The sequence below is a fragment of the Tetrao urogallus genome, assembly GCF_951394365.1.
Source record: "Tetrao urogallus genome assembly, chromosome: 8".
Taxonomy (NCBI): domain Eukaryota; kingdom Metazoa; phylum Chordata; class Aves; order Galliformes; family Phasianidae; genus Tetrao; species Tetrao urogallus.
The window spans coordinates 31,831,583-31,850,056 of NC_136821.1; the positions used below are offsets into that span (position 1 = coordinate 31,831,583).

The 18,474-nt window shown below is 43.8% G+C and overlaps 1 protein-coding gene across 1 annotated transcript; it reads left to right on the top strand.

Annotated features, from left to right (window-relative positions):
- Window positions 1-235: 235 nt before the first annotated feature.
- Window positions 236-14,873, top strand: FRZB (frizzled related protein; the record flags this gene model as incomplete). Its single annotated transcript, XM_079539033.1, has 6 exons — window positions 236-689; window positions 6,517-6,564; window positions 10,802-10,867; window positions 12,269-12,473; window positions 12,721-12,784; window positions 14,763-14,873. 6 exons carry the CDS (start codon window positions 236-238, stop codon window positions 14,871-14,873), a joined length of 948 nt encoding a protein of 315 aa, XP_079395159.1.
- Between the last annotated feature and the right edge of the window lie 3,601 nt (window positions 14,874-18,474).

Sequence of the window (18,474 nt, forward strand, 5' to 3'; positions counted from 1 at the left end):
GCACGGCGCTTCCTCTCGGACCGCGCTCTGCGAGGGGCCGCCCTCGGGCACGAGCAGCGCGGCCCCGCCGCCTTCCCCGCTCCCCGCCCGGCCCCTTTGTTCCGCCCGGCCCGGCCCCGGCCGCGACCCCTCCCTGCCCGCCCGCCCGCCCGGGGGCGGTGCCGGGGTCGGGCCGAGGCGCGGAGCGGAGCGGCGGGCGCGGCGCTCGGCCCCTGAGCTCGGGGCCGTCGGCGGCATGTGGCGGGGGCTGCCGGCGCTGGCCCTGGCCGCGCTGCTGCTGCTGGGGCGGGCGCCGGCGGGGCGGGCGGCGGCCTGCGAGCCGGTGCGCATCCCGCTATGCAAGCCGCTGCCCTGGAACATGACCAAGATGCCGAACCACCTGCACCACAGCACGCAGGCCAACGCCGTGCTGGCCATGGAGCAGTTCGAGGGGCTGCTGGGCACCAATTGCAGCCCGGACCTGCTCTTCTTCCTGTGCGCCATGTACGCGCCCATCTGCACCATCGACTTCCAGCACGAGCCCATCAAACCCTGCAAGTCCGTCTGCGAGCGCGCCCGCGCCGGCTGCGAGCCCGTCCTCATCCGCTACCGCCACGCGTGGCCCGAGAGCCTGGCCTGCGACGAGCTGCCGCTCTACGACCGCGGCGTCTGCATCTCCCCCGAGGCCATCGTCACCGCCGAGGGCGCCGGTGAGTGCGCGCCGTCGGGCCGGGGCCGCCCGCACAAAGCCCGGCTCCCGGCGGCTTCTCCTCCTCTTTCCGCGGTCCCGTCCCGTCCCGCGGTGGCTCTGCCGCTCGGGGGAGCCCCGAGGTGACGCCTCCCGCGGGGCAAAGGCAGCGGCTGCGCCGGGCGGCTGCGGGAGCGCTCCGTGGTGGCTGCGCGCCGCTCCGTGCCTTGTGCTCGGCTCCCCGCCCGGCCGGGGGCTGCGGCGCTCGGCGGTGCCGGTGAGAGGCGCCCCGCGGAAATGTTAACTTGCGGTAGCGGCGGAACTGGAAGTTAGAGCGGGGCGGTGGGTGGCTGGGTCGAGCGAGATTTGACCCGTACGAAAACGGTGATGTTCTGAGCCGGAGGCGGCCCCGCAGCTGCCCCGCGTTCCGCCTGTAGCTGAACCAAGTCCGCTGCACTGAGCCCTGTCCGATTCTCGAGCTGCGACGTAGCTCTTGGTGCCGTGCCCCGGTGCCTCCGACTGCTGTAGTTATTCTCTGGCCGCCCTGCTCTCACCTGTCCTTCCCCCCACGCAGTGTGCTGGGGATGCCTTGCTGCTGCCTTGTAAGGGCTGCCGACCTGCCGGGCTCTTCAACCCCGAGCGCCTTTCTCGGGGGTGTTGAGGTGCTCTCAGAACTGCCTTAAAAATGGACCCAGACCGAGGGAGGCTTGGCAAGCCTGCAGCGATTTGAAAGCAATCGCATTCAAATCTGGAGGGAGGAAGTTTGGCTAAAATTGCCCCCGAGTTACCTATTTCTGAGGACCTCAGCAGTACAATGACCTCTTTGAGGGATTCCAGTGCCGGATCCATGAACACTCTCTTTCAGTGAATGAGAACCTGATGACATTCTCATTTCTGGGCTGAAAATGTTGAACCGATGCATTATGTACCAGACTGAAAGAATCCTTCTTGAGGGAATGAAAATGCTCCTTTAGAGAGCAGAAGGAAAGATTCCTGTTCGAGGAAGAGGTAAGGTGAACACTTGCAAATTCAATTCTCCAAATGGAGCATCGCAGCCAAGCGGGAGACACAGAGAGCAAGCTGCTCAATGGCTTGAGTACAAAATGCTGCTCTTGCTTTATCTCCTGAGCACTCGCAGACCTCACGCTGTTTGCAAACAACAGCTAATAGAGTAGGTGGAACTATAAACCCATTTGTTATGGGCTTTTCTTGTAGAAGGAGGTGCTTTTATCTTTCAGAAGTCCAGTCTTGATTTTTCATTTTTCCGAAGGGGCGTGCTACCTGCAGAGTAAGTCTTAATGGTTTTCTGTCCTCCCAAGGTCTCCGTGTCATTGCTGGTGAGGATTGATGTGTCTGCCTGATCCCTTTGGTAAGGTGGCAGCCTGAAGGGCAGCAGACTCAGAGGGCTTTTGTGGTTGGAACAGAAGTGGAGGTGAGGAAGCTCCGTTTCCACTCCTTGTCCAATACCAGACTGAGACTTCGATGGGCAAAGTGCTCCTCTGATCTTCAGGGCACACCTTGCTAGAATTCCCTCTCACAGTCACATCTTGGCTCTCAGGACAATGATGCTAAGTTGAAGATGAATTGAAGTTCACTTGATATTTTTCTTTTGACGTCGCAGTAATGATGGTAAGATTCCCTGTTAGTTGTCCTCCCCTTGCCTGCTGGACCCGGGCTGTTGCTGAGGAGAAGCTGTGGTTGGCAGAAGCTGTGGCAAATCCTAGAGAAAAGTTCTCTGTTATTGAGCTGAGGGCTACACATCCTGTGTGAGTGTCTCCTGAGACTTCTTTCTATCTGCAACACCAGTTGAAGGGCCTGTTTAGGGGCTTCCTCTTAGCAGGAATGAGGGAGTATTTGTGTCTTTCTGCTGATGTCGCTTCTAGGCTGATTGCATGTTGAAGATGTGAAGTAAGCATTGTTATGTCCATGATGGAGAAGGCTGCTGAGGATAGTGCAAGTGCTTTGTTCAGGGCTCAGTCAGAGCAGAGCTGTGCAGCTGGAGTTAAGAGGCAGTGAACCCCTGGGCTTGAGCAGGGCTGCAGATCTGAGGGCCACCTTCAAGCCAGCATTCCATGGGAAATGTATCATGTCTTTAATTTTGCACCCAATGAGTCACCAAAATGGCTGCGTTAATTGCTGATGCTCAGATGCACATACATGTAGGCCTGCGTGCTCACTCTGGTTATGTCTCTGGTGATGCGTTCTTTTCCAGTTTTGAAGAGGGAACTGGGCGCTGCCCGTACCAGAGGACAGATCCGTTGGCTGAATTTCTGGCTCTGCAGATGTTAAGATCACAGTGAAGTGTGGGCATGGTTGAATAAACAGGAAAAACTCTGTATCTTGTTGCTTACCCAGCAGCAGGTGTAGGAGTGACTTCATGCTCCTGGATGTTTCCTTTGGGAACTTTTGAGTGGTGCCTTGGTAGAGACAGTCACATCTCACCATACCTTATTTTCTTAAATGTTTAGTCACTTCCAGGCAGCAATATTTACTCTCTGATTTAATTTGTATCCTCTGTAGATAATCCAGATGCATCAGAGTACCTGGTTGCGCGTACGTGAGGCTCATGCATCTGACTCCCTAGGAGCTGCTGGAACTCTTCCTGCTCCTGTCACAAGTTGCTCTGTGACCAGTTCTAAGTGCTGATGGATTTCAGTATTACACAAAGTGACCTCTCTGCTGCACCAAACCACCTGCTTGTCACTGCACGTGCTTTATCCCTTTGGCACAGAGTAGGAGCACTCCATATTATAAGTTGACATAAAAATGGTTTGAAGGCATATCAGGCTATTAGTGAGATGCTGGAGAAAAGGGAGATGTCACAAAGATATCCAACAAATGTCAGAACCATTTTGACTGATTAACATAAAACAGTGGATTAGAATTCTGCCTCTTTTTAGAAATATAATCCCTTAAACATTAAAGAACATGAAATACGATTTAATTGATGGAGACGTGTTCTTAGATCTGAAATGAAGCTGCAGTTTCTATATGTAGTCCAAGTCCTCCACATCTGCTGTGCCGAGATGAAGTTGTTGTACCCCAGTACTTGAATTTGGTACTGTGCACCTAAAAGCGAAATAACAGGTCCCCCTGCTCATTTTTTCACACGTTGTTAGCTTTCTGAATCAGTGGTTTCCAAACTCAAGATCAAATTTGCTCCGGCTCTTGCTTTGCTTGTGTTTGCTTATGGCAGTCCAAACACACAAAGGAGGTAGGGGGAATGGTCAGGGCAGTGCAGAGGATGAGCAATTACGCCCATCTTAAAAGTTGAGATTTGTTTTAGTTGTTTGCTCAAAACTGCAGGCAGTCTCAATTCTTAAAGAACAAAAAAATTGCACGTTGTGAGCTTTGAAAAAGACCGTATTGATGATAACACCACTGGTCACTTTGACTCCATTTTTACTTCAGTTTATTTGCCTTTGGAGACCTGAATTCCCCAGGATGGCTTTCTTTTTTAATTTTATTTTCATTATGTGATCAGATAAGATACATAAGATGTATGCACAAGATTAAGTTTTACTGAATTGCTGCTGTTTCCCAAAGCTCTCATCAAATCTGTGGTCCAGGAATTGTTTTGTGCACTTACTATGCAAGTGGCTTTTACTATCTTTGTTAGCTTTTTCTTTTTTCTTTTTTTTTAATAGCACCCCTCTGAAAAAAGATTAGTTAAAACAGCTCATTGGAAAAATTAGTTTGGACTTTTCCCCCTCACTCTTAACCAAAATTTAATAGGAAGCCTTTGAATCGAAGCTCTGGGTAATATTTCCTCTTTGGCAATCCTGCTAATCATCACTGACAGTTATTTCTTTCAAAAGATTGTTTTGCATAGACAAAACTTGGCAAAGAGGTCCTCTCAGAAGAGGACTAGAACAATAGCAAGTCAGCTGCTTATTTTTTTAAAGTAGCTGCCTTTTTTTGTTTTTTTTCTATCTGCCTGGAGGTCTAAGCAGTGTGTGGATAAGCCTGATGGAGAGGTCCTGTCTTCTGAGACAGCTGGGGTCAGGGGCTGGCATATCATGGTTCCTCGTGCCTATCTAAGCTGGTGGCTGATGGTAGGACTGGCCAAGGCCACCTTCCTTGTCCCTTCCCTGGTAGATGGGAAGGGACTGAGTGGTATGAGCCTTGTGTGGTTGTTGGCCACAGAAGAAGTATTGGGAAGTTGGAAGCCTTTTCCCAGACACGTTGCACAGTGGTGAAAAGTCTCCAGTTGCTTCCATAAGCCCACACTTCTCTCTCTCTAGAAACTGCTCATCTCTTAACATATGCAAGGGCCCTGAGAAAGATGAACATCACTTTAAAGTCAAAACTTGCCTGTCCCAAGACCTCAAAAGTAAGATTAATCATGATTCTATGAAGTGGCACAGTGTTACCTGTTTACTCCTCCATCATTCATCAACAAGCGCTATGCACTGAACACGAATGCAGAGCACAATATATTGCACACCTCAGCCTGAACTCAGAGAAATTGCACTAATGTACTTGAATAGCTTCTCTGCACACAGCTGAATCGCTCTCCTGTTGCACAGCAGCTGTTATGTCACATACCCAACAACTGGTAACAACTGGCTTGGAGGTTGGATGAGTGGCCTGGCAAATGAAATAGGTTTTGTAAAGAAAAAAACCCTCAAAACAATTGAGTTTTGTGTACTTAGATGTGGAAGAGAACATCTGGTGGGAAACAGTTGGGTTTGATGTTTGTTGCAGTGGCAGGTATATATTACGCATGTTGGGTGTTTATCACCCTTGCTGCATCGGTGTTCGTTTGAGGATGGTTCTTCAGCCAGTACAAATGAGTCTTGTACTGGTAAGTGCAGCTGGGGATGTCTGGGGCTCTCTATTTACAGAATCTGTGATTCACTGATAGCCCCTGCTCTTAAAATGCAGTCCACACGTCTAAGTTCTTCAGCTACGCCAAGTGTCATCCTAGGCTGTACTGTAATACCAGCATTGCTGTATCCAAGATCCCATAAGGGTACAAGAAAGACTATGTATGATACCAGCCTTGACATCTGGAAAAGGTGAAGAAACCTTTAGCCAGGCCCACTTAAAGAAGGGGGATTTTATTTAGAGCCTATTTATTTTCCCATCTTATTTGTCCTTCTAATAAAGTATGCTAGCTCTCTTCCTAGTCTTGTTTCTCATGTGTTTTTTTTTCTCCTTACGCTGTGCAAGACTACATGCGTTAACATAGACATCTGTTGTTATCCAATATATTTATAAACCCGTTAAATTATGTGATTTAATAAAAATTCGATTTAAAATTTGAAATGTGAGGCACATTCCACAGACCAACGTGTCTGAAAGCAGTTCTTTGGAAGTTTGTCACAATGGTTGTTTTTTTTTTTCCCCTTCTATTCTTTATCCATCCTTCAAAATAATCAGCATGTTCTTCAACATGCTGAGGAATAGGGGAAGGTCTGAAACGTTGGTTTGGCATGATATGATTATGGTCGGTTTGATTTCCTCAGTAACTGAAAAAAGCCAACCAAAAGTAATTTCTCCTTCATCATCTTATTAAATGCAAACTCTGTATGTAATTTTTAAATTCGGCAAATTCATGCCACAGATTCCCATCCTTGTCCTAAACCTGCCAGTCTTTGCACCACTAGAAGCGGGCTGTTTAATGTGGTTCAGCATGTGACATCATGTGCTCTGTGAGGGCGAAGCTCAGGTAAGAATCGATCGCAACTCTGGCAGAAACAGGGAGGCTTCTGCATCTTTACAATCTGCTTATTTGTTGAGTTTTACTATATTAAATATCAGAGAAAGATAAAATGTCATATGTGTATGTGTTGAAATAATGCAATACTGAAAGTGCTAACATTTTTTTAATGAATCCGTGCCAGATTTCCCAATGGATTCTAATAATGGCAACTGTAGAGGCACCGGCATTGGTGAGTACATTTTTCTAAAACTAAATAATAAGCTGTATGAGCACATCCCTTTCATACTTAATAAAGAGCAGCACTGATTGATGCATAGATATTCTGCCCTATCTTGAGATCCTGTAGATTGTGCTTTTGATTTGTGCTTACAGCTGTCGTGGAAAGGTGGGATTTGGGGCTGCAAAGACTGTGTACTTCTGATCAACTCACTTGTGCAATTCAAGTCAGGGGGCTGTGCTGATTTCACTACAAGTTTTATCTTGAACACTGAGAATGATCGTTACGTGGGGTTCCCTCCCTACTGCCTCCCTACTACCAAAAATGTCATTTTCTCTCCAGTGCATCCAGTTGTTTTTCCATGCAGAACTGAAAATGCAGGGAGGAGAATAACACTGTAGTCATTGGCAGACTTTTGCTAGCATACTGCTATGAGCTTTGATTTAACTGAGAAATGCTTACTGAAATGATGAGAAAGAAAATCCCAGGTCTGCGAACTGCCAAGCAACACAGTTGGGGTTGAATGCACCAAAATGAGTTTCTATAAACTTATAAATACCATTGTCGTAAGTTGCAAGGAGAGCAGAAGTGAAGTTGCAGGTGTTCACAGTCACGTGCTGCAGGAGCAAAGTGAAAAGCAGTTGGACATGTAATGTTCTCGGTGTTGTGTGTTTTAGCCAAAGGGGGCTGGATTCAGGCAGACTGTTTCACATTCAGAAGGAAAGGAAAATTATTTCACTTTGTAGCACGTTGGTGAGTACACCAACTCTTTCAGTTGTTGGGAGTAAGAACACTGAGGATTGTGCTTTGCTATGACTCTCAGATTTTCAAATTAAATTCCAGCTTCTCTGCAGATAATGGTAAAACTCAGGCTAACCTGAGGAAGCGGAAGCTGAGACCTTGTGAGACTGTTTTTATTCCAGTGAGTCTCCCACTGTTTTTACTTTACTGATTGGTTTTGTTTTCACTGAACGGAGTGAAATCAATCTCTTGAGTGTCACCACAATTCACAGGCAGTGCGAAGAAAAGCAAAGCCCAGTTTGGTAGCTAACATTATAGAAAGGTGAATTTGTTGCTTGAGCAAGCCAACTAGAAGTTTTCTTCTCCAGCTACAGTACATGCTGATGTCCAGTTTGCTAATGTAACCACCTAAATACGATTGAGCAATGCAGAATTAGAGACCAAGTTTTGCTAACTTCAGCATTGATCTTCTGTTACATTATATGAAAAATATTAGATGTATCTTCAGAACTGCTTGCCCTCAGGGATGTAGAATTGAAAAATTGCATCCAAAAGAGAGTGAGGATGAATAGAAAAGGTACTGGTGAAGAAGAAGGGTAATATCTTTATCACTAGCTTTTTTACTGTTGGAACACAGTTTGTGGTTCAGTGCACCACACCCATTTCAGCTGATTTTTCTGTCTCTTGGAAGTAAGCTAGATATTTGTATGCTCCATGACATGCTATTCAGGCCATTTAGAAAATTTTCCAGGCTTCTTTATCCGAAACTTAAAATGGAAGCATCTGCCAGGCCTGAGCATTTGTTTAGACTGTGCATGCACAAGTATTTAAGATGACATGTTTCTAGGTAGTGATTATAGCAGAAAACCTTCCCTGTAGTTCTTTTATTTTGGTAATTTACAGGGAGAAGTTTCCCATGGAATAGATGTTGAGCATATGTTGGTATTATGTTGACATGCTTTAAAAAAGAATATTGAATGGCAAAGTCAGCAGAGATCTCAGTCCTGGTTGCCATGAGCATCTGCTGTCTGTCTTGGTGCTTAGGCCCTAATGGAGTTGTGGTCCCTGAGCTCTTCCGGCAGCATTGGAGGGGGAACAGTCAGGTCAGATGGGATTTCCCCTTAGGATTAACAGTCAGTGAATTTTTACAATGCAGTTTTTCTTGCAGCCGCCTTTTGTGGATGTTCCCCTTTGCTGGGGAACGCTCAGAAACATGCATCAGATAAAATCATGTTTTCTAATACTTGCGTAATGTTCCCTTTGAAAGCCTCCATAACAGGTGATGAGAGAGATGAGTTGCTCATCACTCTGCATATGGCTTTAGAACTGACTTTGGCAATGCCCTTGTGCCACCTTCTGTATTCCTAAGTAGTAATTAGAAATAATGCATCATTATGTAAACTTCTGTGGTATATAAATTTGAAGAACACAAGAACAACTAGAAAGTACCTTCATCAGGGATGTGTGCAGGTCTATCCATTAGTTCTAGAACAAGTAATAAAAGATACTCCCCTTTTTTTTTTTTTCAATAGGGAAATATGGGACTATATATTTTTGTCCCTTAATTTAGACTGTTTTTGGTTTGTTTTTTTTTTTTCCTACTTATGTCTCAGAGAAAGGAATTGTAGAGCAGGAGAATGTTAAAATGTAAAACTTGTTGAATATGAATGCCAAGATGCCTGCATGAGTGCGGGTCAGAGCAGCACGTCTTTTATGGCGTGTTGCGAGGCAGCTTATAAAATGGGCCATAATTTGGTCTAAAGTATGCATGAGCTCCCACAGGCAGAAGGGAAGCCAAAAATCACTTCCCTTCTCAGCCTTTATTATTTTAACACAGTTCCATACAAAAGCCTAAGTCTGTAGGATACTATATATAGGTTCCTGAGGACATGTTTGAAATTCAAGGAAACAATATCCTCTTCTTTGGAGATGTTCTCCTCTTTCCTGTATTTTTTTTTTTAATTTTCAACTACAAAAATCCTTGCAGTCCAGGATAAATGATAATTTTGAGAAGTCTATAACCATCTTTTTATTTAATGCAGAAACCTTAAAAAGAAAATAGAAGTTGTTTCCCAAACTCTTCACGGTGGATTTAACGAAGTAACTGGCTGCATGCATCATTATTTTAGAACAGTGATGCATAGAAATAGGCTGTGTTAAGTCTTCTTTCACTTAAATGCTGAGTGAAATGCAGCCAGCGGGCAAGACTGGATATTTAGGACACTGAGTATGAATGAGGACACCTGAGTTGTACTTGCAGCTCACCTACTCTTCTCTGAATTACATTTTACTTCCAGTGGTACGTTAGAGTAGATAACCACACGCACATGATACTGGGACCTGTGGTTGGAGAGGGGGGAGGCAGTGGGCTTGGGGGCAATTTGCCAGTTCAATGATTCTGACAGAGCCCACCAAGCTCTACTAGTAAAAAATAAAATAAAATAAAATAAAATAAAATGGATATTTGCATTAGAATAATTGGCAGTGAAATATTGTTAAAGTTAATGAAAATATGGATCTGGGGCTTCAGCATTAGCACTTCCGAGGTTCTAATGAAGATGCTGTTACATGCAGTACTGTTCCTGGCTGTCTGGAACACTGCTGGATGTGCTGCTCTTCAGCGCTCGTTCATTTTGTGTTTTGAAGGTCATCCTACCAGAAGAGCTAATAATTTCCCATTTTTAATTATACCTAGGGTTCTGGATCACAAACCCAAGTGACAGCAGCCTAACTTTGTTGTTAGGTGTGTCCAAAGCACAGGCTTCAGTTGTACTCCGGGCTGAGGACACATGGGGTGGATAGATCAGAAGGCTGATCATGGCAGCCTCTCTGCATTATTTTTTCCAAGTTAGAGAGCAAGCGCGCTGGTGGAACCATGGTGAGATCTAGGCAACATTGCCAAGAAACTGCTGAGCTTTCCTCCTTAGAAAGTGCAGGCTGCAAGCATCTGCTGAGTTTTGTACTCAATGAAGTGGTTGTTGCCACAGACCAGAGGTTCTCAGCAGCTGGCTCTACTGTATGCTGGTCAATTCATTCCCTCTGGCTCTCCCAGTTTTCAGTCCCACAGTCCATAATGTGGACTCATGAGTAGCTCCTTGTTTTAGTTACACCTATGCAGTCATTTGTTACTGGAGGAATTTTTAGTCCTCTATAATTTCTTAAGGGAGTAGTCAACACTTGAGCGCTACCCCTCCTTAAGTTGTTTCAAGTAAAATTAGCTGGGAAAATAATATCTAGCTGAGAATTAGCTGAGAAAGTAATGTGTCTGTGGCAAAAGAGCCTGGCTTCTTGCCTTTATCCCTTCCTGCTACGTGGCTTTTACCATACCAGTGAAATCCAGTCCCAGTGTTAGGTGAGTTTTTTGCAAATCCTGAATGAGCCTGAATGAGCCAGGCACTGAATAAATTCAGCGGCGGGAAATTCTTGTTAGGTGTGATTTTGGGGTTTTGGGGAGGTTATCACTGAATGCAGGCTATTTTCTTTCTAAATAAAAGTTTCTGTTTTGTAGAACGCTGCAAATGCAAACCCATAAAAGCTACCCAGAAGACCTATCTACGCAACAATTATAACTACGGTAAGGACAGCTGCATGGCCAGCTCCCAATCATTTAGGAGATCGCTGTTTATAAGGCTACAGTCAGAGAGTTAAATAGGACTGGGAAAAATGTCACAAAAATAGCCTATGGTTTCAATTACTGATGGTTAATCCAGTAGGACTTATTACAGAAGATGTGGCCTGAAACTTTTCCAAATTCAAAACGGAGAGTGTTTATAGAAGGATAGAGGGGATTAGCCTAATATGTTAGTACAAGAGTGTCTTTGTTGACGTTGAGTGCTAGTTATTCCAGTGTCAGCATGGGCATTTGGGATTCATGCACTTCTTTAGTGTGAAAAGTCATTTGTTAAAAATGACACCGTGGGCTCCTATGCTTGAAATTCCTTTTGGATTTACAGCTTTGATACATTCTGATTTCGTAGAAAGGGATGTTTTTGCTGATTTTCATGCCTAAAATCTCACCGTGGCATCTAACAGGCATACTAGGCTTTTGCATTCTTGTGCTTTGCAGCCAGCAATGAATGACTTTTTGACTGTTAGTTTGTCAGTACAACCTTTAAAAGTGCTCTACGTCCTCTACTGTCCAAATGGCCCTGGTCTTCTAGCGTATCAGGTCCACTGTTACTTTTCATAGGCTATAAGAAATTAGGAATCTAAGGAGTTTATTATCTGTAATGGAACGGATGTCATTTGCAAGCTGTGAAAGATGTGGTATTCTCTAGAGTGTGACCACTGGATTTGCTTTGCATTTAGTTCAGTGGTCACTGTGAGAGAGCCAAATATCTGTTGCCTTTGAAAGGCAACTTTCCCTCCTATGCAACTTATGGCAAAAAGAAAGAGCAAGGAAAGAAACAATTAAACAGGTCACCAGGTCAAGATCAGGAGTATTTGGTGTTCATAAGGAACAGAGCAGATTGGTGCTGGGTCAGTGGAGAGAGGATGAAAAAGGTAAGGGCCTGTCATCCAATACAGTGATACAATAAGCTTTGATGCATATTCATGTCTCATGAAAAGATGAGCGTGACAAATTAAGTTTAGACATCTGTAGTGCAAGCAGTCAAATAGAGAGCAGTACATGAGGCAGAAGAAGAACATACAAAGAATGAATTAAATACACGAAGTGGGAAGAGCAAAGAGAAGGAGATACTAAAAATCAAGCCCAAATGTAACGAAACACCCTTACATCTGGTATGTAATTCCTGCTGGTGACTCATTGTGTTTTGAAATATACTGAGCTGTCTGCAGCCTCTTGCTGGAGGATGAAGTAGTGAAGAGCTGGGGGCAGGGGAGTTACAGAGTCCAGCTGAGCTTCTGATAACAGACCGTACAAAAGACTAATCCTAGAGGTCATCAAGAATGGCCCCGGGGCGACCTGTATTATCTGCTGCCCTTAGCTGTACTTTTTGCTACTTCTTCCTAGTCATTCGGGCAAAAGTGAAGGAGGTGAAGACTAAATGTCATGATGTCACTGCAGTAGTGGAAGTAAAGGAGATTCTCAAATCTTCCCTGGTGAACATCCCAAAGGACACTGTAAACCTTTACACAAACTCCGGCTGCCTCTGCCCACCGCTCAGTGCCAATGAAGAGTACATCATTATGGGCTACGAAGATGAGGAGCGCTCCAGGTAAGTCTTGCAGCATTATCTTTGAGGTGTTACTTGTTGTTTGTTCTCCTGTCCATAGAGATTGCGTGGTCACCAGCTAAGCCAAACTTTGTGACGCTCTGCGTGGCACTGTAATAATATTCTCTACTCAGAGAGAGTGCTGAGAGCCACAAAGCTCTGCAGGCACGGAGGTGTGATTGTTGCATGTATTGGGTTCTGTAGGTCATGCACGAATGCTGTTTGAGTAACAGTTTATCTCCTTCTGTAGGTTACTCTTGGTGGAAGGCTCCATAGCCGAGAAATGGAAGGATCGACTTGGTAAAAAAGTAAAGGTAGGAAAATAGCTCAACGAAAGTCAAATATTGCAGATGCCATGGAACAGCTACTGAAGTTTTACAAAATGAAGGAAAAAGACACACCCTAACTCGAGCTAATTGATAACAAGTATCAAAAATTAACATGGCTTATTATGTTACTTAGAAATACGTGCCAAGTAGCGCAAGTGGATGGCAGGCAAAATCTTCATCTCGACAAAGCAGACCACAGAAGTGTTCTGCCTTTGTGGTGAAATGTCCCTTCTGCAACTCCTATGTACTTCACTGCAATTGTAACACTAATGAAAAAAGAGGGCTTTACAAGTGTTTTCCAGACTAAGTCAGAATTACACTTTTCAGATTTTAACATTCTTTAAACATAGTTAGCAAATTTTAAATATAGTTAACAAATGGCATGGGTTAATGACTATGCCAAATTTGTCTCTCTTGCTTAGATATGGAAGGTGCATGGTAAGGAAGTTTTGTATTTTACATGTAGTAGCCAACTGGAAGCAATGAGCTCAAATGGAAACAATACATGAGTGTTTTCTCCAATGTTTTCTAATTTTAGTGTATTCTAATGTCTTCCATGTTCTGGAAGGACTGCCTTTTTATGCTTTGATGCACAGCAGACTATTGGCTATTTCTACATTTTACACAGATTTCTCTTATTTTAAAACAATTTCTCATCTGTTGTCTCGACACAGTGGTTGTATTTGTGCAAACCAGTCTCTTCTGCTGAATGCTTTCTCCAACCGTTTTAATGGTGACTGGCAGGAAAATATTGTTCTCATTAGAAATACAGGATTCTCAGTGTAAATATGGTACATCCACAGCGATTACATGAGTGAAAAGATATGGGGATCTTATTCCAAGCTGTTGTTTGGTTTGGCAGAACTTTCTGAAATCCAGTGCCATGGAATAAACACCAGGTTGCTGCTGCAGGCTGATCTCTGCTCGGTCCCAGTTCGGGGGTGGCAGGGTGATATATGGTTTCTTTCTTGGGAGCTCACATATTTTCTAGCTTATTGCACAGCTGGGATTGCCTTCTATTAAGCACTGGTTTCAGTCCAATTCAGTTGTTTTTCTGTCCAGTACTGGCTTCAGTATGCAGAGCATTTTTGTGGTAGGTCTAGAGCCTCAGCACTGAAGAGGCTCATAGATAATTTTTTTTTTGAAAAGCAATACCTAAACTCAATTTTTTTTTCCTAATCATGTGATACTTGTTCATTCTTGCTGAACTCTCAGCTCTTATAGCTACTGATGCATAGCATGTGTGGATAAAGATTTTTGAAGGTCTTTGTGCCACTGTATCAATGACTTCTGGTACAGTAGCAGTGCTTGCATCAGGAAACTAGTTGAATAAATTCAAGTACAAAGTATAAAGGACGAGAAATTGCTAGTTAGGGGTTGTGGCATTCATGACTTGATAACTTCAGACTGTGTTATGTTATGGTGGGGCAGAAGCTGCTGAGAATGCCATTCACAGTTGGAGAAGCCTGACGATGGCACTTATCATCCCAGTCCCAGTTTTTGTAATGCGTCATCATTTTTTCCAGTTACATTTATTATGCCTTTTTGTACTGCAGTTCCTATTGCCTGGAAAAGAGGCATTTAAAACATTTTTAAAAAAAAGCACTTGATTATTTTCCCCAGCTTCCCCTAGCGATTGCACAGGTGGCTTCATTTACATAAGCTTTTTAGATACTTCTGAAGACTCTGTACTGTGCCTTGCCATCAGCCCCTTCATTCACAGAATTTATTAAACCAGGCCAAGAAATGGATGCTCCTCTCTGTTGGAAATAATAATTCTTAATAACCTCACACTCCTCCAGTGGGGCCCAACACAGGGTATTGTGGTGGCAGCACAGCAGTGACTTTTGTTGTCTGTAAAGCCACACAGTTACCATATTTATCATCATAACAGCATTTATTATTTATAAACTCCGACTTCTTCTGTCATCTTTTTGCAATTCCTCTGCTTTTCCATATGCAGCGCTGGGATCAAAAGCTCCGCCACCTGGGCAAGGCGAAAGGAGAGCCGGGACAAAGCGATTCGGCACCGAAGACTGGGAAGCCCAGCAATGCCCGGCAAGCTCGCAGCTAGATGTGAAATGCCCTACGCCAAAATTCAGTGGACTATCTGTCAAGACTTCACTGTTGGAGCAGCAAAGGAGAAATTGCACTATTGCACGTTATATTCTATTGTTTACTACAAAATAATGTTTTAGCTTATATTAGTTTTTATTCTCCCTCTTGTTTTTCTACCTTTTTTTTTTTGTTTGTTTTTGGATGTGTGCAAGCTCTGGAAATAATATGTTCTTTCACGTTACTAAGAACTGTAGAGAACTGCCTTTGTGAGGTGCGGGAAGGTCAGGATATGCTGAAGTTGCCACTGACTCCCAAATCTTCTTAGCGGGTGCGCCTGTGCAAGCAGGAGATCTAGCGCCGCCCATCATTAGTGACCCACACCAGCTGCCTTGGCTCAGTCCTTCTCATCACAGCCTTGGTCGCTGCTTGCAAACCTCCTTACTGGGCCGGGGTTTGTTAAGTGCCTACGTTGTTGTTTGAAAATATAACTGCCATATACACACACAGCTTAGAGTCACATGGCGCTTCTGGAAAAATTATGAAAGGACAATTTTTTAAATTCTCTGGACCTTGTAGGAAACCTGATGTAGCTGTGCCACGGCAGGACTTTATTTATCATACATTTCTTCTCTTATAATGGCAGTTTCTTCTTCTTTTTTTTTTTTTTTTTCTTTCTTTCTGCTGAGTTGTAGGAGTAGACTGCCTTACCAGGCCTGCTTCTCAGTACAGGTCTGCACTTTATCATTCTGATTTTGTGGTGTTATTCTTCAATCAGTGCCTATATAAGCAAGTGTTCAATACTCAGTAAAATACGTCCAATAAAAAAAAAGAATTGTAGTTGTCAATATGGACCTTAGCTGACATTTGAGCCAGCATCATATTTTTATATTGCTGTTCAAAATATAAAACCCCAAATCCTTTCCTTTTTGTGCTTTTATACAATTCTTTGCAGATAGTAATAACATGTTTGAAATTAAACACTCTGTTCTTCTGTTTTTCTTTTCTCTCTTGCTTGAAAGAAATTAAAGTGGTGTAAATAAAATAACAGTTCTTTCCATGTAATATACAGAGGGGAAACCGCTCTGCTTATGATGGCTGTTGGGTTTTCGACTAGGAGTATTTTCCATAGCCACCTGTTTTCCTAGCTCACCTAAAAGCATTTGGGCTGCCTCTTGTTAGCAAAGCAGGGCTGAAGTAGTTAAGTTGAAATGTGCTGGTAACAAGTACATCCCAAAATATTTGGGAATATTTATAATAATGTCATTTTAAGATTACATTTAATAAGGAGGGGTGCTGGGGCAGGTTCTCCGTCAAGCAGGATACCAAATTGAAAAGATAGACCTGTTTCCTGCAAAACTCAAAATCTGCGTGGGTTGATTTGTTGTTGCTGTTGTTGGGTTTGGTTGGGTTTGGTTTGTTGTTTTTTTTTCGTAGATTGCAGTGGGATATTAAGTCTTCAGCTGGTTTGGTGTCTGCTCAGAATATTGCGCAGGCTGGCTCAGAAATGGTTGGAAAGGCTTTCAAAGGGGAAGCTGAATTTAAACAAAAAAAAATCACATCTGGAAACCTTGCTCTGGTGTATTTTGGACATTGTAGTTCGTTCTCATCTGCTCTATTGGTTGGTTCCTGGCTTTTTCAGGCGTGCTGTCAGGTGTACATCCAAGCAGGTATCTGCCTGTGGTGAATGAGCACCACAGTGTGTACACCACCATGAGTATCAGAGCAGATGCATCAGGATGAACATCAGTACTGCAGCAGCAAACAGACTTCAGGAGTGAGTAAACAGCAAGTCCTATGAAACCCACTGCCAATATTATCTATCATATGTACTTATTGGGCTTTGGACTTTTTTTATAAAGCAGTGAATAGCAGGCCGTTCATGAGAAGGAAGAATTGTTGCACAGAAAGTCAAGAAAACTACAGTTCTGAGTCATCCTATTTCCTGTTGTGCTCTTATCCCCATACACAAAGCTTTCTGAGGAAAGCTAAGAAGTTTGTAATTTTGCACCCTGCTTAATTCTCAACTAGAGACTAATCTAATCTATCAAGTAATTTATATTCTGTGATGTGAAAATGTTTTTGTTTTTCTCTTCAAATTGCATTGACCTTTGCCTTGTGCTGCCCCTATCATTGCTTCAGAACTTCACTGCTAAGAGGTAGCATTTAACTCAGATTGTTAAGGTCCTCCTCCCCAACTAGAATCTGCTCCATCTGTCTCTGGAAGACACTTGTGCTTCATCTTTTAATCCCTCTAGCTGGGTCAAAGGGAAAATAAGGCCTTCTGGGGACAAAAGAGGAGGAAAGCAGTAGCTCCATTCATTGAATAGAGAGCTGGTTTCTGATCAGCTTTAATGTTTTATTTGCTAGGCTTGAACTCATGCCCAGTCTTTGTGTAGTCAACAACATGATGACAAGAAAGTGGGACAGCTGTATGTAATGCTGTTAACCTCTGCTGTTGTGCATTTCCAGAAAGGACAGTGAGGCACAGTGACATCCTCTGAAGGTGAGTGAAGCTACTAGTAGTGGTAGCAATCTGCACCAGTCTGGTGAGGACAGCTGGTTACCTCTTGCTCCTGTTCGGCAAGGAGAGCAGCTGAGAGGAAAGGGCAGCCTTGTTCATAGCTTTTGTGCCCATCCCACGGTGTCTTTGCTGGTGAGTCCCTTTAAATGGTCATCCGTGTGCTGGAGAGAGCTATTTTTCCTCTTTTTCCCAAGCTCTTCTGTAGCACTACAGAGACAACATCTGTCTCCTAATCCTTAATTTTTATCTGCAGTGAAGTGATTTCACGAGTCATCATCAATCTATTGTGAGAATCTTTGTATCTATGGAAAGACCCAAAGCATTTAGTTGTTTCATTTGAAAATATGTGGACTTGCTTTTTCAGAGGGTTTTTGGAGACAGCACTAAAATTGCGTAAGAGAAGTGCAAACAAGAAAGCATGTGTGACAGCCAGCTTATTGGCTGTGTATAATGCGGTTATGTTACTGGGTGATGCACATGCCTATGCATGCACATGTGACCAAGTGACATGGGATGTATGGAAGGACTGATTGAAACCATGCCTTTCCCACATCTGGGTTATATTATTCCAGCAAGCAAATATGCAGCCCCAAATCCCTGTGGATAATTAGCCTGACATGTTGCTTATCAGAAGGCACCCTTTCCCAGCACAGCTCAGCAGATGAGAAGATGGGAGTATTGAACACCAAAGATATTTGTGAGCCATGCCTGGTTTCTGATGGAGGTTCACTCGTGATGTTAATAGATCTTCACAGAAGGTGCTGGCAAGTTAGAAACAGTATGAAAGTGGCACACCTTCATTTCAGCCTGTGCATGATGATTTTTATCTGTAATTCCTTCTATCAAAGCCAAGAGTAAGCAGAATCTATATGGTGAGAACAACTTTCATGTTCATGTGAATGAGAGTAGCGTGGTTCATTTTTACAGCTTTGCAGAGAAGGAGTTCCAGGAGAAGTAGGAAGAATAAAGGCCTCTTGTTCTTAGAAAGTCCGTTCTCAGAAAAATGCCAAATCAGATCCTCAGGCTGTGTGCTGGCGAGGCTCAAGTGGAAAGAGAAAATGCCAGTGTGTTTAAAGAGAGGGTAAGATATGAAAGG